We start from the raw sequence: 21,557 nt of genomic DNA, 5'->3' as shown, positions 1-21,557 counted from the left end.
AAGAAACACTGATTTAGATGATCATCAAAAGCCATTGCCATTTAAGCTGCACCCTTCAGAGAATAAGGAAATGGAAATGCTGCATGTTAGAATGAACTTTCATCAGCAAAATGTTTTCCATGGTAATTATAAAGGCCCAACGTTTCACAAAGTAGGAAGGAAACTTTTGGCTTAATCTCTTCCAATGGGCAAAGGGGCTAGGTTTTCCCCACAAATAAGTAGCATTTCAGACATGCACCACAGAGATCTGATTTTGAATGGCGGCTACGTAACATCATGGTCACTTTATGAATAGCCTTCCAATACTGCCCCAAGTCATAACATTTCAGCTCTTGTAACCCTAGAAAACAATCCTGAGAATAAACTACTCTAAGCTTAACATGTCAGCAGATAAGCTAAATTTATGCATTTATAGGTCTCAGGATTTCTCCTCCATTGCTCTTACATTGGGCAATTAAGAAATGCTGCAATGAAATGTCATTACTGGCCAATCCTTATCAAGCATGAGCTAGGTTAAATCACCAAATAATATTTGACCTGCTAGGGCGCCTTCCTTCTAACTTTCTTGGAGCACATTAAAAAATATCCATGAAATGACCACGATACCACTGCCTTCTGTATGCTGTGCTGGATATAGTTCAGACAGCCTATTGTTTTCTTACAGCTTTCTAATGAACATCCCTTTCCTCCATCCTTCCATAGCTACTGCTGCCATTTGTAAAGAAAATGCATGGATATTTTTAACCCTCCCAAGTCTGCCCATGAATAGTCATGTTCTCCTGTTTCTTCTTTTCAATCTGAAACCACAGGACTTTGAGCAAGGCAGAGTATTCACAACTAAACTTTACCAACTACTTCAGATTTGGGGGGTATGTAAATGTTTCTCTTCAATTAAGAGCAAGACGTGTGTAGTCATGGATTCTCACATACAGTGTCCACTAAACTCTTGGACCAAAAAGAGAAAGTAGGTAGGGATAAAGTAAACCTTATCTCAGAATGCTTTAGGACAAGAATGCCTGTGCCTAAACACTACAAAACTCAGGCAAGTTGAGATAGAACAAGGGGGTGTCCAGAAAACAGCCTGAGTTTCAGAAAACAGGATAGCAAGAAACTTATCAATTCACAAGGACATATTGAGGATGGCACCAGAGCCATTAGCACCATTCTAGGACAAAGACGTACATAACTGAGATCAAGAAACTGAGTTTTAGTGAAATTGTTTGAGAAATAAGTTCCATTTCTTGCAAAGAAGCTTAAATGGGATTGTAGCCTAGCTGTGGTTTTTCCTATCCCTCAGATATTTCTATTCTGAACAATAAACTGCACCTATACTAATCCTCAAACCAACAGCCCAACATAAGATACCCAGGTCTAAAGTAATGCAAGAAGCAAGAGAAAAAAATGAGAGTCTAACTTCCCATTGGTAACCATGCAATTCCTTCCTTTACATAGCCAAGGTGTTTTTCAAACGCAGGGAACATGTATGTATCTATTATCTCCCAATATTTAGAAAGAAAGGGGAAAAAAAGCCAATAAAGATATTAACTACAAGGATTTGATTGTCAGCAAACACAATATATTTACTGCATTAGCATTTGCTCACAGTGCAAAGGGTACAACAATACATCTGTTCAATAATTCTGATTTTTCCCCCCTTTAAAATGTTCTCTGCATTAACCATCATATTTGCATTACAATATGACAACTGAGCAAATGAAATGTGTGTGTGAAAATTATCACTTTTATCCCCACAATATCAAGCATTTTAACCTTAGTATAAGGTACTATAAATTCAAGAAATAAAAACATCCACAAAATATATTACATCTGATTTGTCTTTTTCCCCTTAAGTACTCAACTTTATACAAAAGTCTTCCAAAAAAATAGCATTCCCTTAGATTTTTGTAGTTAAACCTGATTTTTTTTTGTTTCTTTCTGTTTCACATAAATTAGACTGCATTTTTCTCTCTGAGAATGTTTCTGATGTAGTTTTTCTTTTTAAAAACATGCAGACATCAAACCTGAATAAAACACAACCTTTTGGCAACAAGTTTTTTTTAATAATTATTATCATTGTTTTGCTTAAATATCTGAGCATTTTTATTAAAACAAACAAAAGGAAAAGGAAAAAAAAAAGAGAGAGAGAGAGAGCAAGACATGCAATGACATGCACGTACCGGAAGAAGAGGGGGAAAAGACAAAACTTCTCCCCCCTTCAGTTTAAATGATCCCCAAACAGAACAAAACCCTCCCAAAAATAACATTATAAAAAGTATGCATTAAAACACTGGTTTTCTTATCCTGCATTTTTGTTGTTGAAAACAATGGGTCCCCCCCCCTTAAAAAAAGCCACCCCAAATTCTTACAGAGTAGCCCTCTTTCTTAAAATGACATTTCCAGGGAGAGCTAGAAGGATCTGGAAATAGCTAATCTATGCCCTCCACTTCATCAATTTGTAGAAGAGTGGTTTGAACACTTACATAGCTCGGCTGCATTGAATACATGCACTACACACACTCAAACACACACACACACACACACACTCATATGCACGCAAGCACACAGTGCTTTGAAAAAGGTATTGAAGGGTAGTGGAGTGCATAAAGTGACCCTCTAAAACAAGACCCCCTACCCAATGGATCTCCCCGAAGCATCCAAATCCCAGGAGGAAAATGAAGAGAGGGAGAGGATCGAGAATACATTCAGGGGAGATGGAAGTTGAAGGGAGCCCTCCCCCTCTCAATATCATTTGGGGGAGGGGGCGGGCTCTCTCCAGCCACTACATTCATGGGTACCATCAGTGAGTGAATGACCTGAGGGGAGAGGGGGGGGGGGATTGGCCTGATAATCCAAAAGAGCCTTTTGTTAGTTCTTGTCCCTTGGCTTCTTCCCCTTGGGGGAAATTACAGTTTGGAGTAGCTCAACTATTTCCTCCCTCCAAGGTTTTAGGTCACCCAATGCCCAGCCACAATGCCCAGATCTGACAATTTCTAACTAAAGGATCCCAATGCAAGGAGGAGGAGAAGGAAGAAGAAGACCAAATACCGACCAATTCCTTGTGTGTCCAATCACACTTGGCCAATAAAGAATTCTATTCTGTTCTATCCTATTCTATGGAGGAGGAGGAGGAGGAGGAGGAGGAGGAGGAGAAGGAGAAGACCAAATACTAAGACAAATTCCTTGTGTGTCCAATCACACTTGGCCAATAAAGAATTCTATTCTGTTCTATCCTATTCTATGGAGGAGGAGAGGAAGAGGAGAGAAGAAGAGGAGGAGGAGGAGGAAGAGGAAGAAGAAGAAGGAGAAGAAGAAGAGGAGGAAGAGGAAGAAGAGGAAGAAGAAGGAGGAGGAGGAGGAGAAGAAGAAGACGAAGAAGAAGAAGAAGACCAAATACCAAGACCAATTCCTTCCTTGTGTGTCCAATCACTCTTGGCCAATAAAGAATTCTATTCTGTTCTATTCTATGGAGGAGGAGGAGGAGGAAGGAGGAGGAGGAGGAGAAGAAAAAGAAGACCAAATACCAAGACAAATTCCTTGTGTGTTCAATCATACTTGGCCAATAAAGAATTCTATTCTATTCTATTCTATTCTAATTCTATTCTATGGAGGAGGAGGAGGAGGATGGTCGGCCATTTCAGATCCCCCTCCGAGTGGCCAGGGCAGTGGAGGGTCAGAAGGAAGGCAGGACAGCCAGGAGAAAAGGGGCTGCTGCAGTTTGGCCTTTTGCTTTGATCTGGGTGGGGGGACTTACATCATGTCAACCTGGGGTGGAGGGGAGGGGGAAAGGGAGAGGAGAGCAGCCCGGGACAAGCAGAAAAAAGGGGGATCACCACCGATCTTGGAAACCAGGGAGAACTCGAGAGAGGCAAGAGGAGAGAAGCCAGCCCAGTCCCCCCCCCCCTCCGGCGCGTTTCTTGGAAGGACCCAGCGACTTTTTTTGGGGGGGGCGGGCGGATGCAAAAGCGACCTTGGGGTTTCTCTCTCCCAGTAACTCTCAGTTATTGGGGGGGAGAGAAGATAAGAGTGGCTGGTATGGGAAAGGAAGGGTCAATTCTAGGGTGCAAACAGTCCAGTTCAAGTCAAAGGGGGCCGACGCGGGCACGCGCACGCACACTTCCACGCACAGGCACACGCATACAGGCAGACACGGTCTCCACGGGCAGCAGGCACTGCGCTGTGGTGCCCCTCCCCAGGGAGAAGAAAGAGGGGACGCTTAGGGGGAAGGGCGCCTTCTGGCGGGGGGGGAGGGAGGGCGAGGGGGCGTCCGGTGGCTGAAAGAATCCAGGGGGACGCCCCGTCTCTCTCCAGCCGCCTGCCCCACATTGACACGTGTCAAAGCCAGATCCAAGCCAGCCCAACACCACCTTCCCCCTCCCCCAATAATCACCCCCTCCGGCAGTTCCTCCGAGAGAAGGGGCGCAGCTTCCCCCCAAACTCCATCTGAACCGCTTTTAGGATCAAGGCGATCCATCCGGGCGGAAAAGTTCAATCCTTCCCAACCAGCAACTCGCCGGTTGGCGACGGGAAGCGGGCGCGCACACACACACACACACCTCCCCCTCGCCTTCAAACGGGGGCCCGAGCAGGACTTGGCCAGCAGCCACTCCTGCTGCGCGGCTTTTGCGCCAGGTCGCAACCAAAGGCAGCCTGGCTCGGGAGGCACTGGGAGTCGTCGGGGCGGCGGGGGCGGCAGCGTCACGCGCAGGTGGTCACCACGGGGGCCAAGGCGGAGACGGCGGGCGAGCCGGAGGGCCCGCCGAGGCCGAGGCCCGTCGAGGAAGAAGAGGAGGAGGAGGATCCTTTGTCGGCCTTCTTCTCCTTCTGCTTGAGGTGGATCTTGGCGTGCCTCTTGCGCTCGTCGCTGCGCGCGAACTTGCGCCCGCAGAACTCGCAGGCGAAGGGCTTCTCGCCGGTGTGCGTGCGGATGTGGGTGGTGAGGTGGTCGCTGCGGCTGAAGCTGCGCATGCAGATGCGGCACTGGAAGGGCTTGTGGCCCGTGTGGATGCGCAGGTGCCGCGTCAGCTCGTCGGAGCGCGAGAAGCGGCGGTCGCAGCCCTCGGCCGGGCAGGCGTGCGGCCGCTCGTGGAGAGGCGTCTTGCTGGGCCGGTTGGGGTATTTGCGCGGCCGGATGGGCTTCAGCGTGAGCGGCGGCGGCGGCGGGGGCTGCAGGCTGCCGAAGCCCGGGTGGATCTGCTTGTCCTTGAAGGCCTTGATGGTCTCCAGTGGGGTGATGGGAGGCGGGTTGACCCGGATCGGGTCCAGGTTCTGGAAAGGTTTGTGCTCCGGGAGGCCGCCCAGGTCGTTGGGATGCCCGTGGTAGAGGTTGTAATCCGGGATCATGGGGAAAAGGTTGCCGTCCAGGCCGCCGCCGGCCTGCTTGGCTCCTGGGTAGTCCTGCGCTCCTGGGTAAGCCAAGCCGGCGGCGTTGCCCTGCGGGTCGTGGAAGGAGACCGGGTCGCCCGAGTAAAGGTCGCTGCAGGCGGAGTAAGGGGGCAGCGCCGGGTACATGCCGTCCACTTCGGCCTGGCTCTGCACTTGCACCCCCATGCTGCCCGGCGTCGAGGCCTGCGCGCTGGAGGAAGGCGGCGGCACTCCCAGGATGCCGCTGCTCATCAAGCTGATGATGTTGTCCTGGCACCAGTTGGAGGGCGAGTCGAAGGCGAACTTGCCCAGGTAAGTCACCGTCTTGTTGCCCCCAGGAGCGGGCTGGAAGGAGCCCGAGTAGGAGGACAAGTCCTGGCCGCCTTTGTCGTTGGCTAAACCAATATCCATAACATTATCTGCGAGGGGCGAGAGGGAGAGAAACGGGGGAGGGAAGGAGGGCGAAAGAGAGAGAGAGAAAAGGTGAGCGACTGGGGGCCAGGAGAAAGGAGGGGAAACCTGGCCGACGAGGGGAGGGAGGGAAGGGGCCCCTCTCGCTTGGCCAAGAAGCCTCGCACCCCACTCCCCGACCCGACCCCCCCCTCCTCGCGAAGCCAAAGGGGAAGCGCTGCGCTCAAGCGCCCGGGACTTGCGCGCCAGGAGAAGGATAGGAAAGGCGCCGGCGTCAGGAGGCCGCGGAAGGCGGAGCCCTCGCGCTCGATTAGTAGGGAGGGGAAGAATTTTGGAGGCTCAACTTGCTTACGGACAGACGCAAAGACAGGCACACTGCGGGGGGAGGAGGGGGCGCTGGGGAGGAAGGCACCCCGCTTTCCCTCGCAAGGGCCAGGGATCGGGGGTCGCCCAAGCAGGCTAAGCTGCCCTTGGAGCGCCGCTCTCTCTCTCTCTCTCTCGCTCCTTCTCGCTGGACGTAAAGACGAGGCGCGCACACACACACACACACACACACACACACACACACACGAGAGGCGAGGCACAACGCTAGGAAGAAAACCCACAAGTAGCGCTCGCACAGCCCTTGTCGGCACACGCGTGTAGAGAACCCAGGGAGGCGTGCGTGCGAGGGTAGCTCAGCACCTGTACCTGTCCAAAAGGACCGCCGCCTCCTCGGCTGCGCAGGCCGTTCTCTTGCGGCCTTCAAAAAGGGCGCGTCTCGGGGCCAGAGCCAGGGTGAGGTCCTCCTTCCCAGCTCTCCTTTGGGTAGGGCTACAGCCGCCAGTCGCCGGGCAAGAGAGCCTGACCGGTGCTTCAAGTGGACGGACGAGAGGAGCCCCAAGAGTTTGCGTGTCGGAGGTCGGGGAAACAGCGCAGGTACCTGAAGTTCTCAGGCTGCCGAAAGCGACCTGGTCTGCCTGTCTCTTCCCCACCCCACCGACGCGGCCGGGGACCTCCAAGAGATCTTTATCTAACTTGCTAGAGATTTCTGCGCCGAGGCCAGTTATGCAAACTACAAAGGGAGGAGGGGAAGCTGGTGTTTGTGTGTGTGTGTGTGTGTTTTCCACTCTCCCTGAGCGCTGGTGGCGAAAGGATTTGGGGGAGGAGGAGGAGGGGGGCTGGCTAATCCAAGGAAGAGAAGATGCGGGGAGGGAGAGGGGGCGAGGCTTAAACCGAAACGAACCTGGTCCGTTCCGGCTTGGAAGAAAAAAAAAGGGGAGCCAATGCCCCTGACCTCTGGGTCACCCCACACCTTCCTTCCCTAGAGGCACCCCAAAAGGAAGCCCGTCAATTTCAGCTGCAGCCCAAGGGCTCCTGCAACGGGAAGAGGGAAACCGGTGGTGGGGGAGAGGCGGGGACGAAGCCCCCGTCCCCGCTTTGTGCCTCCCCCTTGCCCTCTCCTCGCTGCTCTGCCCTGCCTTGCCCGCGCAGCCACCTCTCTGCCTCGAGGAATCCTCGCCAGCCCAAGGCTCCCCCCCCACCCCCAGTTTAAGAAAACAGGAGGGTCGCCTTCGCGCACTTCTCCACCCCTCCCGATTCCGACATGATGGATGTAGCAGCGAAGAGAGGAGGAGGAGGGGTGGCGTGCGGAGTGGGGGGCGACATGCCAGCGCAGCGATGGATGGCAGCCTGTGTGCCACCCAGAGAGAAGCCGCGGCACACGGGGAAGGACGAAACACACATACACACACACACACGTACACAAGAATAGAAGCGCGTAGAAAGAGTACGCGGGGGGAGAAGGAGACTTGTTCCCACGGCCAGAGGCGCGCCGACAACAGCAGGGGAGGCCTCGGTCTGGGGGCCAGGACGGGAAAACGGAGCTGCTTAGGCCCCCGACCCCTCTGGCCGCCTCCAGCAGCTTCCCCCCCCTCACCTTCCAGTTTCTGCCTCCTGCCATTCTCTTTGCGCCGAAAGAGGCTCAGCCTCGGCCTCTCCGCCGGCGTAAAGCTCCCTTCCCCTCCCCGGCTACCCCCCACGGCAAGCACACGTTTCTCCCCCTCCCTCCCTCGCAGCCCCCTTTCCCCTCCCCTTCCCCCAAGCCTCGCCTCCCTCCCTGCCTCGTTTACCTGTCGCCATCTGGTTATTATAGTGAGCCACCGCCGCCTCGCCGTTGCCGGAGAAAATGTTCAAGGAGTTCGGGATCTCCTCCGGGTACAGATTGTCAGGCAACTGGTTCATCAAAGCGTTCATGGTCCCCGGCAGCTTCTCCACGAGTTTGCCTGTCATAGCACTGGAGGAGGAGGAGGAGGAAGAGGAGGAGGAGAGACCGAGGCTGCTGCTGCTGCCGCCGCCGCCGCCGCTGCGCCACCGGGGGGTTCAAAGTGACTCCAAACAAGGCGACATCCGAATGGCAAATCCGGGCGAAGGAGATCGGGCGAGAGAAAAGTTGAGGGGAGGGGAAGGGGAGGTGCGGACGGGGGAGGACCGGTTGGCGGAGGAAGGGGGGGTGGGTGGGTGGGTCGGGGAAAGGGGGAGCGCGCAATCCTCGGTAGATCCCTTGAAGGTGTTTCCTGGCTGGCGGAGGAGGAGGAGGAGGAGGAGGAGGAAGGACACAAGCCGGGCTCCTTTGCAGAAAAGGTGCGCGTAGAAGGCGACGGTGGGAGCTTTTTAATCCGTGCCTTGCCCCCCCCCCACCCCCCACCGCCTCCTCCCTCCCTCCCTCCTTCTCCAAGCCTCGCTCCGCTCCCTTCGGCGGCTTTTCCTCGCCCCGCGTGTCCCGCTCAGCCGGCTCGCTTCGCTGCAGCCCAAATGCTCCGCCAGGGAAATCCACCAGCTATTTATGTGAGCCAGGGAAAAGCTCCATGACGTAGATGCCCATATATGGACAGACAAAGCCGAGCCGAAGCCGCGACGTCACAATGGAACCTTTCGCCGAGCAGGAAGCCGGGCAGAGTCAAAGCCGGAGCCGCGCCGCGAGGGTTGGGGCGGACCCGAAGCCCGAGCCCTCCGCCGAAAGAGCGCAGCGCTGGGAAGCCCCGGGGTCGCCGGCTTCGCTCGGGCCGGGTTTTTTGGGGGGTTCTCCAGGCGGTCGCGTTTTCCGCCCCCACCCACCCCCACGCGAGGCCGGGGAGGGGTCGCCTTTGGGAAGCATCCCCTGGCCCGCAAACGGGGGGCGGCGCGCGATCCGGCGGCTTTTAATCCCAGCGCATCGGCTGGAGAGCGTCCTCGCTGGCCGCTGTGGAGCCCCGGCTCGGCTTCGGGACAGGAGGAGGAGGAGGAGGAGAAGTAAGAGGAGGCAGTAAGCAAGAGACGCGCGGGCGCTCGGTCGTGGGCATTTGGCGGGGGCGCCCCCTTGGCTAAAACCCGCGTCGCCTCTTCTGGCTGGCGAACCGCGCACCAGGCGGCCGTTTCATGCTCGGCCTTGGCGCGCTCCCTCCTCCTTCAAAGACCAGGAGAGGGGAGGCAGAGGCGTTAAAGGGGGCGCCGGGGCAGGCTTGCCTCACCCCCCCAGAGGACTCACTTCGTAACGCCGCCAAAGACCCCCGTTGGTGGCCGTGCTGTTCCCCACAGACCCCCTGTCACTTGCTTAGGAAGTTCTATTAAAAAGACAGACCGTGCCGAGGTATTTATTCAAGACGGTAAGTTTCTTTCCTGAGGAGGGAGCCGTTAACGATAAAACGAAAAGGCTGCTTCAACCACCATTCAGTATTTACAGCCGTGCCTCGTTTTTTTTTTTTTTTGGGGGGTTCTTACAAGTATACGGGATAGTCTGAAGACACATACCCCGCCCCATTGCGCAGCGCTCAATCCTAAACAACCCTGCGAGGTTGACTGACGCGGGCCCCTTGAGTTCATCTATCCTACTACAAGTTCTACTACAAGTTAACCGACATGCCAGGGAGAGCAACGTGGCCAAGACGCTTTGCTATCGTTACGCATGAGTTAGCCTCCTACCTTTCCTCCAAAGCACCTCAGGATGGGCCCAGGGGGGGCTTTCTCCTGCCCCCCCTCCACGTTGTCGTCGGAACGGCCCCGCGAGATAGCGAAAAGGTTTAAGGGAGAGCGCCATTGGGCTCAAGGGGCCACCACAGACCTTGGCGGCATCGTGAGGATGGCGAGTCGTTCCTCCCGGTTCCAAAGCTTTTTCCAGCGCGGGCCGCTAAGCAAAAAAAAAACGGAAACGGCGAAGAAGAAAGAAACCGGCTAGCAAACCATCCGAGAAATCCTCTCCAGGGCTAGATACTCGCAGGTAGACCTAACGCGCCCAAGCATTTTGGGAAGAGGCGAGGTAAGCCCAGAGCAGCGTCGGGCACCGGAGCTCGGGTTTTCGTGGGAGTTTATAGGTTAGCAAGAGAAGCTTCAAGCAGGCGCGCAACTTCTGCAGTTACGGGGGACGGAGAGTGTGTGTGTGTGGGGGTATTAAACTACAGCCGCCTAATTCTGCAATCCTTCCCCTTCCCCCCCACACACACCAAGGTATATTTTCTCCTTTTAAATTAATACGCGGTAAAGACAAGACTTGGAACCGTTTCAGATAGGGGAACCCTGGACTGTTTTGTGTGTGTGTGATTTTCATCCTGTTTCCCCCTCCCCCCTCGCTCCCTCCCTCCCTTTTTAAAAGTTTGGCACTTGCGAGGCGTCAGTAATTAGGTGGTTTCGTGCAAAGTGTGCCAACTGATGCTATTTGGAAAGAAAGAAATAAAAAAAAAAACCCTGCGAGGTATGTAGCAAATGTATGGAAAAAATTATATGTTGCAACAGCTTCGCTTACCCAACTCCTGCGCCGTACGGTTCAACCCTGCAAGTGGAGTTGAAAGGCAGCCTTGGAAAGCAGCCTGGATTTGGGAAAGGGGGAGCGGGCGGCGGCGGCGAGGGTGGCCGAGAGCCTGGGGCAGTCGGAGGCGAAGGAGTCTCCCGTAAAGGTCTGGAGTCTGTTCCCCCCTCCCCCTCCAGGTGTGTGTAAGAGGTCTTCAGGTCTCGGGCGTAAATATTTATTGTGGCACCTTCTTTGTTTACTGCGGATAACATCTATGCGAGGTCGTGACTTTATTGCCCCCCTCTCTCTCTCCAGTAACGTTCACTCTCAGAGGCGATGAAAATACTTCATGCAGTGTTTTTAGCAACCTCTTCGGGACTGGATCCAGAAACTTGGGGGTTGCTAAATCCCACACCCACCCCTTGCAGGTCTCATCCACGACCAACCTTGCTTACTCCCCCCGCATCTCTCGAAGTTGTCTGAATCCCTTTGCTCGGGCGTTAACTTCAACAGAGTCCAGCTAGCACCTAGCTCCAACTCAGTGGCTACGCGTCGCGTTGCAATCTCGGACCGACTTCCGAGGCCCATTGATTTGGGGGAGACGCGGGGGTGTGTTTTTGTGTGTGTGTGTGTGTTTCAAGTGGATACTACTATCTGTGGAAGTGCACTATTGTGTAACTCGGAGAAGGAATAGCCGCCATCTGCGCACCGCCCTTAGACTTGTCCTTAAAGGAAGGTGGTTGTTGGAAGAAAAGCACTTCTAAGGCAGGTATGTGGGGGGGAGCCCCCCCCCCCGCGGGAATATTATAAGCGCCGCTTTAAGCTAGAAACAAGGGTGCCACCAGCGCAGGTGTGATAACTTCTCGGGAGTTGCAAACCATTTCCCCAACAACAGCAGGGATTTTGAAGGCTGAACTTCGCAGGGAAGGCTGCCCCATCCTCCGCCCTCCGCTCCACCTGAAATTCAGGGCAGCGTTGATGGGGAAAGGGGGGGGAAGGAAGAAAGTGAGAACTGCTCCCCACGAGCTTGGCGGATAATTTTGAAGGGGTTCCGAGCCGTCGCAGGCAGCGGTGGGGCAAAACTTCGAGATGTCCCTTTTTCCTAAGGGGGAAGGAGAGGTAAAAGCCGCTCCCCCTCCAAAAAAAAAAATAAATAGATGGTAGACCAGAGGTCTCCAAACTTGGCAACTTTTAAGACTTGTGGGCTTGCAGCGGCCAGGATTCTCCAGCCAGCAAAGCCCACTTTGGGGAGCCCTGTGCTAGACCCGCTCGCCGCCTTCGCAAATGGATTGGGAAAAGAAAGCTGCATTCATCGAGGGGCAGCGGGGGGAACCCAAAACGGCCGCGAAGAAGTTCAGCTTGGATCTGACCGCCAGTTCAACCGGCTGCAACCCAGACAGGCAGCAGCAGCAACAGTACTTCCTTCCCCCACCACCCCCCAAAGCCGTGGGGGCGGAGGGAGGAGAGCCAGCCAGCGGGGCTTCCGGGCTGGCGTTGAGCGCAGCCTTCCCAACGGGAGCGGCGCTTCGGAAGGCGCTGGTGCTGGGAAGAGAAGCCCGCGAGCGGAGCAGGAGCCGGGAGGGAGGGTGAGATGTGCAAAAAGGGGGGGAGGGAGGGAGGGTGCGAAAGGATGCCCCCCAATCTTCCTCCCCCGACTGGGGATGCTCCAAAGAGGCGAGACTGAGCTAAGCCTCCCCGGGGGTGCAGCCAGGTGCCTGGAGACGGGAGGTGGGTGGTGGGGTTTGCTCTGTGTGTGTGTATGTGTTGGGGAAGAGGGTGGGCTAGTCGTGGCGCATCGCGGGGGCGGCCAGCCAGCCAAGGGAGCCCCGCGCTGCCTTCGTCCGTTTGCAGCCGCGGGCTTGGCTGGGCCGGCAGCCGAGGGGAAGCGCCATACAAGGCCAGGATCCGGCCCCGCCCGGGGATGCCTTATTTGGCGGCAGGTTCCGGCTCCCGGGTGGCATTTTTCTCCTCTCTTCCCCCCGCCCTTAAACCAGCCCTCGGTCTGCTACAAGTGGAAAGAGAAAAAGGGAGCGGAACCGCCGGCCTTTCAAGGCGCCGCCTGCTCCGGGGAGGGGAGAACAGCCGGCTCCGGAGGCAAAGGGAACCGTGTGTGTGTGTGTGTGGTGTGTGGAGGAAGAAGCGCAGCAGCCCAGCGAAGGCGTGGGCAATGCATCCCCTTCCCCCCTCCCGCGTGGAAGGGCTCCCCAGGGCCGCCCCGCAGCCAGATTGCGTTGCAAGCGAGGAATCGGCTCTCCATCACATCTCCTCCTCCTCCTTCCTCGCCCCTGGCAACCCCGAGCAGCCGGGAAAGCTGCAGAGGGAAAACGGACCCCCATTGCCTCGTCCAACCGCCAGCCCCCACCCCTCCCACCCCCAAAAACGGCGCAGATTGCCTGGTTTGCAATGGCACGCATGCGCGCGCGCCAAACTTCAAAAAACGCCGCGAAGGCAAGAAGAGTGGCGAATGTGACTTTTGCAGCGCCGCCTGCAAATTTTCCCCCTTTTCTCCGCTTGCTTAAGGCAGGAGGCTAAATGGTCTCTTCTTCACGCCCCCCCCCGCCCCTTCTCCACCGCTTTCCCCATTGCAAGAAGGGCGCCTTTAAATCTCATTTGCCTGGCGTCCTTTCCACCTGTTGTAATCCCCGTAAGGGAATGGGGCTCTCCCATGGCAAGTGCAAAAGCTTGATTGATTCAGCTCCGATCGATAAAACTCTTTTTAAAGGGCGTTATGCGCAGCAGACGTCCAAACGCAAACCCAAACTGTAAACAGCTGCAGCGTTTGTTACATAATGAGGAGGCCAAAACACTGGTTTCATTGTTAACAATACTTTTATAAGGTATTGTTATTCTGCAGCCGTTATCAAAAGCATCATGAAATCATAAAGGTATTTATGAATCAAGTATGTGTGCATTGTTTTGTAGTTTCTGCTTGTGCAAGAGATGGCCAAAGCCATTATGAAAAATAATTGAAGTGACTCTGTAAACTTAAGAGATTTAAAAAAAAAAAAAAAAGATATCCCCAAGGTGTTTTTTCAAAAGGCAACTGGCCTTTTTTTTTCTTGAAGACATTTCGCTCCTCATCCGAGAAGCTTCTTCAATTCTGAAGAAGCTTCTTGAATGAGAAGTGAAACGTCTTCAAGGAAAAACAAAGTTGTTGGGTTGTTGTTGTTTTTTGCAACACTTTATTGGGTTTTTCCGTTTATACATAATTGAACAATACTGTGACAATATATATACATTTATACATTCTGTCCAATCTCAATACAAGCTACTTCCATACCCTCATAACTATTATATACATTATTTATATTTTCTATTCTTAGGTCTATTGTCAATCCAGATATACCATGTTTGCATTGTATTCCATGTCAGCTTTCCTTTTAATTCCATAGTTAATTTATCCATTTCCACGCACTTGAAGATTTTTTTTAATTATTAAACCTTTGGGAGGTATGGCATGGGAAAAACAAAGTTAAGTTGCCTTTTGAAAAAGCATTTTGGAACACCATAACATGGATGTGTGAATGCCTGAAAATCTCCATAGACTTTTAAAAAAATGATATTATATTGAGACTTGTTTGTATTGAAAAAAGAACATTTATTAAATGGTCGGTAATAAGCGCCTTTCCTTGGAAACTGCTGTTGTCAACATTGATTTTTGTATATTTTTAAATCAGGACCTTTTTTTTTTTTTTTGAAAAAAAAAATCTGCTTTGAAAAAGGTCTCTATCACGAATGCCCTGAACCTGATCAATAATCATTTCTTCGCCTCTAGGGATCCCGTTCTCTCCATCTTTTTGTTTCTTAGCTTATCTTGCCTGCCCTGGTGATGACTACATGGGAGGCATTCCACACAATGTATTTTAGACTGCCTGGTGGTACTCATGCCCAGGGGGAGGAGAAGCAAGAGGAAAATTTATAGTGGAAAAGCTGTCCGCTTGACAAGCTTTGACAGCTGAATTTTGACATGTTTCTTGGCTATGCCAACCCACTCTGCTCAAATGAGACTTCCTTTTCAGGAAGCTTCTGATCAGAGCCTGAATAGATAGACCCACCTTATTAAAAAAGAAAGAAAGAAAAAAAGAACAGTATTACAAAGCGGTCTCTTGAAGATGGATGGACTCCAATGCCCAGAATTCCCCAGCCAGCAAAGCTGGGACAATTCTAAGCATCAGTCCGCCAATCTTTAAGAGACGAAGGTTGAGAAATACTGCTATAACACGTAAATGACAAGTAGCCATGACCACAACTGATCCCAACATTTTCTGTTGTTAAGTGAGACATCTGTTGGGCGAACATTTTACAACCTTCCTTACCTCAGTTGTTAATTGAATCACAACGACGCTATAGAGCCCTGCATACCAGAACAACTAGACACAAGGACAGTTTTTTTCCCTGAACGCCATCACTCTGCTAAACAAATAATTCCTTCAACACTGTCCAGCTATTTACAAAGTCTGCACTACTATTACTGTTAATCTTCTCATCACTCCTTATCACCCATCCCCTCCCACTTGTGACTGTAACTTTGTCCCTTGTATCCTTACGATTTATATTGACTGTTTCCTAGCATGATTTGATTGCTTATTGTACCCTATGACTATTATTTAGTGTTGTACCTGAAGATTTTTGACTCTTGATGAATGTATCTTTTCTTTTATGTACACTGAGAGCATTTGCACCAAGACAAATTCCTTATATGTCCAATCACACCTGGCCAATAAAGAATTCTATTCTATTCTATTCCATTCCATTCCATTCCATTCCATTCCATTCTATTATTGTACCCTATGACTATTATTAAGTGTTGTACCTGATGACTCTTGACGAATGTATCTTTTCTTTTTATGTACCCTGAGAGCATTTGCACCAAGACAAATTCCTTGTGTGTCCAACCACACTTGGCCAATAAAGAATTCTATTCAGTGGATAAGTTAATAACCCGCTTGATTAAATGAATCTGGCTTCCCCATTGACTTGGCTTGTCCAAAGTTTGCAAAAGGGAATCCCGTAACCTTGCGACTTTGCAATCCTCAATATGAACCAGTTGCCAAGCGTCTGGATTTTGATCAGGACGCTGCAAAAGTTGCAACTGTGAGAAACGACCATAAGTCGCTTTTTTTTCGGTGCTGTTGGAACTTTGGCCACTCAATGAACTGTTGTAAGTCAGAGACCGCCTGCACTCTCATCTGTAACAAGACAATTCTAGGTATTGGCTCAAAAGACTTTCTAGGATCTGGAGGGGGGGTGGGCGGTTATTAGTGGTGGCTGGGACTGCCCCAGTCCAAGTCTCGCAGTATTTAAATGAGGCCCTTTTCCCTCCCACTGAGACTCTCAACTTTCTCTGTCGCCATCCCAGCCAGCTCCTCGTGCTCAGGGAAGAGGTTAGAAGTGGTGGTGTTGCCCAAGGCAGAGGCCCACGGTGGGTCAACATACTAAAAGTAGCCAACAAGTCTTCCTGTTGTTGGCAAACCACAGTTGTTTTTGCTTCCTGCTTTTTTTGGGTGGGTACCATCAGTAGGTATTCAAGAGACTTTGCTCAGGGAGAATCTTAAGTCTTATGAAACATGGAACAAATTCTACCAATAGTTGCACAGAAGGCGGCAAGGTCAAAACATAACAAGCTATGATGATTAGAATAATAATATCAAACAAGGAGATTGCAATTGATGAAGTAAAATGTATATATGTATTACAATTGTAATGCCAGATCGGCTGCACCGTGTTGTATTCTTATAATTAAAATAAAATAAAATAAATAATTAAAAAAAGAAACCTTGCTTAGATAAATTTCCCAAAGGCAAAATCATACCAGGATTTCTTCACCCAAGATTTATGTGAAAATATGGACTACATGAGAGAAAAAAAGAAAGACTAGTAAATATTTTGATGGTTATATATAACTGGTGCCAATATGGAAGATAGTATACTTTCTAATAACGCTGGATATTATTTTATATATGTTCGTTAATGTATATGATTATAATGATTATGATGACGATTATATTTGGAGACCTTTGGACACCTAGAAAACACACTGTTCAATATGGAAATGGAATTTGTGATACAAAACAATAAAACTATTTATAAAGAAAAAATACACCAACTGGAGTATATCTACACCCCTGCTGCTAAGATATCGGGACATCCAGCCAGGGCATTTGGTATGTTTGTCTAAGGGGAAAACGAGAGAGTTTCTGACTACTCGCCCTTTATGTAGCAGGGAATTTTGGTGGCATTTGTGCAGGTCAATTTTCCTGGACAATAACTGCAACCTATGTGTCAGGTCTGCCTCCCTCCCAACTTTTCTAGCTGGTGACCTACCGCTGCACCATAGAGAGTATCTTAACTTACTGCACCCGTGTCTGGTTTGTCAATTGCACAGTGGCAGATAGGACAGCACTCCAGAGGGTTAACCTCATTGCCCAGAGGATCACTGGTTGCCCTCTCCCCTCTTTGGAAGAGCTTTATAGCTCCTGCTGCCTTAAGAAAGTTCAAAACATTCTCAAAGATCCATCTCATCCTGGGAACCCCCTTTTTTTTTGAACTATTGCCATCTGGCAGATGGTACAGGACAATAAAAACAAGGACAAAGAGGCTGAAAAACAGCTATCCCAGGGCAGTAGCTGTTTTGAATTCTGCTGTATAGTGCAATATTAATTCAGTATCAGAGGTTTTCAAATTCAATGTATAGAATGTGAAGGATGTGTGTTTGTGTTTATTTTCATGGTCATAATGTACACTGAAGATGGCATTTAATGTCGTTGCATGAGGTGCAATGACAATAAGCTAAACTAAACTATTTTCTAAGGTAGCCCATTCAGCTTATGCAAGGATCATGGCTTGAGAAGGAAGCCAACCGCCTAGCAGAAGTGGTGAAGCTTAACTCGAACGGTGACAGCTTGAGAACAATTTAGACTAACTTGGAGGGAGGACGCTGACATTTTTAACAGAACGTATGGCAATGTGTGTAAACCAAGATGTCCCAGCATCCGTTATCATATAGGAACAGACCCATGGATGGATGGTCTGTCTTCAGATGTTGCCAGAATGCTGATATGAGGACCGTAATTCTCCCCCACCAGCTGCCGTAGAAAAGAACAAGGCCGTTTAAGTAAAAGCCACTGACCTGCTTGTCCAGGTATATGTCAAATCTCTCTGTATCATAGAGGTGCCACCTGTGTTTTAAAGCCATCGCTGCAGGTTTTTCCACGGACTATTAGGATTATGAAGCACAACCTCTGAGAATCCCACCTAAATGTCGGGGTCAGTGGTGGGATTATTATTATTTTATTACCAGTTCTGTGGGTGTGGAAGGGGAAGGGTATTGCAAAATCCCCATTCCCTCCCCACCCCACTAACCTGCTTTCCAGCTCCGTTCTCTTGTGCAGGGCAACCAAAGGAGACCCAGCTAATCAGCTGGGACTCAATGGGAGGCAGAGAAGAGATGGGATTGGCGGGGCCAGTCAGAGGTGGGATTTGCCAGTTCTCCAAACTACTCAAAATTTACACTACCGGTTCTCCAGAACTGGTCAGAACCTGCTGAATACCACCTCTGGTTCCTTCCCTTTGTTCCTCTACTTCTTCCCCTTTTGTTCCTCTCTTCCTTGCCGTGGTGGGATTCAATTTTTTTTACTACTGGACCTGTGGGCGTGGCTTGGTGGGTGTAGCTTGGTGGGCATGGCAGGGGAAGGATACTGCAAAATCCCCACTCCCTCCCCAGCCCACTATAACCTGCTTTCCAGCTCCGTTCTCTTGTGCAGGGCAACCAAAGGAGACCCAGCCAATCAGCTGGGACTCTTAATGGGAGGCGAATAGATGGGGGCGGGGCCAGTCAGAGGTGGGATTTGCTGGTTCTCTGAACTACTCAAAATTTCCGCTACTGGTTCTTCAGAACTGGTCAGAATACCTGCTGAAGACCACCTCCGCTCGGGGCTGTCTTGCTTTCTTGGAGTTGCCAGATGCATGCAAAGAAAAATGTCCAGTGTTAAATTTCCATCTGCAAATGAAAAGCTGGGATAGGGTAGGAGCTCGTCACAGAACTCAAGCATCCTGATGTCAGATCGTAAAGATAGGAGTTGTGAACTTGAACTCTCCGGGAACACAGCCAGGGTTATTACCAGGGATGTATGTACAAGAACAGAGACGGGAAGGTAATGTTCGGTAGAAGGTGAAGAATGGTAGGCGGAGAAGAAATCTGAAGCAAGGGATTCGCAAAACGGTCTCCTGAAAGTTGTAATATGCTAAGTTGACATGGGAATGCCAACCACTGGGTGGAGTAAAAAATAAAAAAAGTGAAAACATTAGTGGTGGAATAATGGGTGTATTGTGGAAAAGGGCATGACCAGAACCCTGAAAAGCGGCCTAAGGTTTCATTGCAAGTATTGTTTTGTGGGCCTTCAATAATTAGGACAGGCTTTACGTAGTTTTGGTTTTTACTTTAGCTGAACATCTCCTTGAAACAAGCCTCCAGGGAAGCAGAACCCCTTAGGACAGTGTTGGCTAACCGTTTTTAGGTTCCTGTGTCAAAAATGGCACGTGCGCCAGTGTGTACTTACGTGCCGGCACCCAGAATGCAATGCACGCGCCCCTCCACACACCCGCTGTGCAAGCACGTGCAATTCCCCCCCCCCTCGCCACCCCCTTACCTGCACTGTGCCTCACAGCTGATTTTTCGGTTGGTTTGAGGCCTTTTTCGGTATTTCAGGAAGTGACAAAACGGGCCTATCATTCAACCTGAAAAGCCTTGCAGAGGCTTTTACCAAGCCTCTGGGAGGCCGGAAAAGGCCTCAAACCAACCAGAAAAAAAAAATCGGCTGTGAGGTGCGCGCATAGTTTGCCTGCGGCTCACGTGCCAGCACAAATGGCTCTGCGTGCCACTTGTGGCATACGTGGCATAGGTTCGCCATCACGGCCCTAGGACCTTGATGGCAAACCTGTGACACGGGGCATACAGAGCCCTCTCTGTGGGCATGCGAGCCACTGCCCCAGCTCAGCTCCACTGCCCATGTGCATGCGCCTCCTGCCGGCCAGCTAGTTTTCAGGTCTGTCCCATGCATGCGCCGGGGGGGGGGCATGCAGAAGATGCGTATGCATGTGTGTGTGGGGTGCTCAAGAGGGCTGCAGCGCGCGCCCCCCGCTCCCCATTTTGGGCCTAGAAGGCCTCTCTGCAACCTCCTGGGAGCAAAAACAGGCCACGGGAGGGTCACGCCGCCTACTAGGCCCAAGATGGGGTACAGAGGGGGGTGCGCATGCATGTGGGGGGGGTCATATGTGCATGAGAGGGGAATGGTAAACAGGAGGGGGATTGCATGCACATTGCATTATGGGTGCATTTTGGCACGCAACGTCGAAAAGGTTAGCCCTCACTGTCGTAGGAAGCTGTCCCTCACCTGCTGTGAATGAGTGGGATACAATAGTAAATTTACTATAGTTTATCCCTGTAAACCAGGCCCTGTGAGCCTGTCTCCCTGTTTGCTGCTCTTAATGGGCACTCGGAGTGACTTCTAACTCGTAGAAGGCCTCGCTAGGCGAAGTATTCCCCGAGTTTCTTCAGAGTTTGCTCCATGGCGCCCAACAGCTGAGAGAGAGAGAGAGAGAGAGAGAGAGAGAGACGTGTGGGCCATAAGACAGTTACGACCTTTGGTGGCATCTTAGGGGGAAAACTCGGTAGGAGGCAGCTTCATGCAAATCGAAGAGGGTTTTTTTGTCTTGAAGCTCCTTACTGACGAAGAGCAGGTGGAAGGGGGAAGTACTGTACACCTGAAAGGGAGAGGAGATCTCTTTTGGAAAACACCAGGAGTGCGATTCACAAATGTTAGCAACGGGTTCTCTGCCTGGTTGCTGGATGGGCGTGGCCATGGTGGGTGTGGCCTAGTCGGCCTCCTGCACCATGGCGCGGGGGGGCTGTTTTTGCCCTCCCCGGGCTCCGGAGGCTTTCCTTGAGCCTCCGGGAGGGTGAAAATGGCCTCCCCTGGCTCCGGAGGCTCTCTGGAAGCTGGAAACGGGCCCATTTCCAGCCTTCCCAAACTTCCAGGAGGCCCATTTATCCCCCCCCTGGAGCTTCCACGCGCGCCCTGCACTCGCCTGCATCCAAAACGGGCCACGTGGGGACTCCTGGGAGGGGTGGGTGAGGTGGGTAGGGCCAGCCAGGAGTAAGATTTGGGGAGGGGTTTCTCCAAACTGCACAGAATCTTAGCTAGGGGCCTCTCCCGAACCCCCGCGATCCCCCAGCAGCCCAGCCCTGGCCATTACCGCACCTCATCGCGGGGGCCATGAGAAGAATGGACTTCATCTGGGAAGACCAGGTTCGCCTCTCCATTTTAGGTACCCACTATTTTATTCACCGGCTTGTTGCGAAGAGAAAAAGGAATGGGTGGGTGGGTGGAATCGATGGATGCTGCCTAAGTGGCTTGGAAAAGAATGGAAAATAGATCTAAATTTAATAGATAAATATATAAATAAGAGGTTGGTGAAGGAGAAGATGGAGGGAGAGAAAGAGATCACATCTACCTGACACACCAGAGTCGGGAGGCAGGGAATGCTGTGGGTCCCACCCCTGAGGGAGATATACCTGGTGGGACCCAGGAGAAGGGCCTTCTCCGTGGTGGCCCCTTCTCTCTAGAACCTCATCCCCCCCTGGAGATTAGAATGGCCCCCACTCTGACACTCGCTGAAGACCTGGTTCTGCCAGCGGGCCTGGGGAACCCAGAGACGGATGGAGCCCATCAAATGGCTTGTGTGATCTGCTGTCGCTGGGGAGGGGGGGAGAGAGAAGGTGAGGGGTGATTTCACTATATTAATGTATTTGATTGTACGAGTTTTATTGTTTTAAATTGTGCTTTTTGTGTGTCGTAAGCCGCCTTGAGTCGCCATGGGCGAATGGGCGGCCATACAAATCGAATAAATAAAAAAATAAATAAAATAAGATGGGAAACTAAACGGAGTATTAGCCAGATGTTTAGAGGTAGGCCCTGTGCCTTTAGTGATGTCAGGTGTGAAGAATCAGGATCACAGGTGAAGCTCCACTTAAACGGATTTATTG

The 21,557-nt window shown here is 51.4% G+C and overlaps 1 protein-coding gene and 1 long non-coding RNA gene across 2 annotated transcripts in view; both read right to left on the bottom strand.

Moving 5' to 3' along the window:
- Positions 1-21,557, bottom strand: part of LOC148130016 (uncharacterized) — a 333,127-nt gene that overhangs the window by 266,679 nt on the left and 44,891 nt on the right. The gene's annotated exons all lie outside the window — the stretch shown is intronic.
- On the bottom strand, positions 1,555-8,699 carry EGR3 (early growth response 3). The gene is made up of 2 exons (XM_026683984.2): positions 7,884-8,699; positions 1,555-5,780 (listed from the first exon to the last, which is right to left on the bottom strand). The coding sequence occupies exons 1-2, from the start codon at positions 8,041-8,043 to the stop codon at positions 4,696-4,698; spliced, it is 1,245 nt and encodes a 414-aa protein (XP_026539769.1). The 5' UTR covers positions 8,044-8,699; the 3' UTR covers positions 1,555-4,695.

The sequence above is a fragment of the Notechis scutatus genome, chromosome 7 (genome assembly GCF_049901735.1).
Source record: "Notechis scutatus isolate UNSWTSFEM ecotype Mainland chromosome 7, rNotScu1.2, whole genome shotgun sequence".
Lineage (NCBI taxonomy): Eukaryota > Metazoa > Chordata > Lepidosauria > Squamata > Elapidae > Notechis > Notechis scutatus.
This window is presented reverse-complemented; position numbering and strand designations above follow the sequence as displayed.

Coding starts and splice junctions, on each gene's coding strand:
- EGR3 (XM_026683984.2), bottom strand. CDS start 8,043: ATGACAGGCAAACTCGTGGAGAAGCTGCCGGGGACCATGAACGCTTTG. Junction 5,781..7,883: donor TAATAACCAGATGGCGACAG/GTAAACGAGGCA, acceptor CGCCCCTCGCAG/ATAATGTTATGGATATTGGT.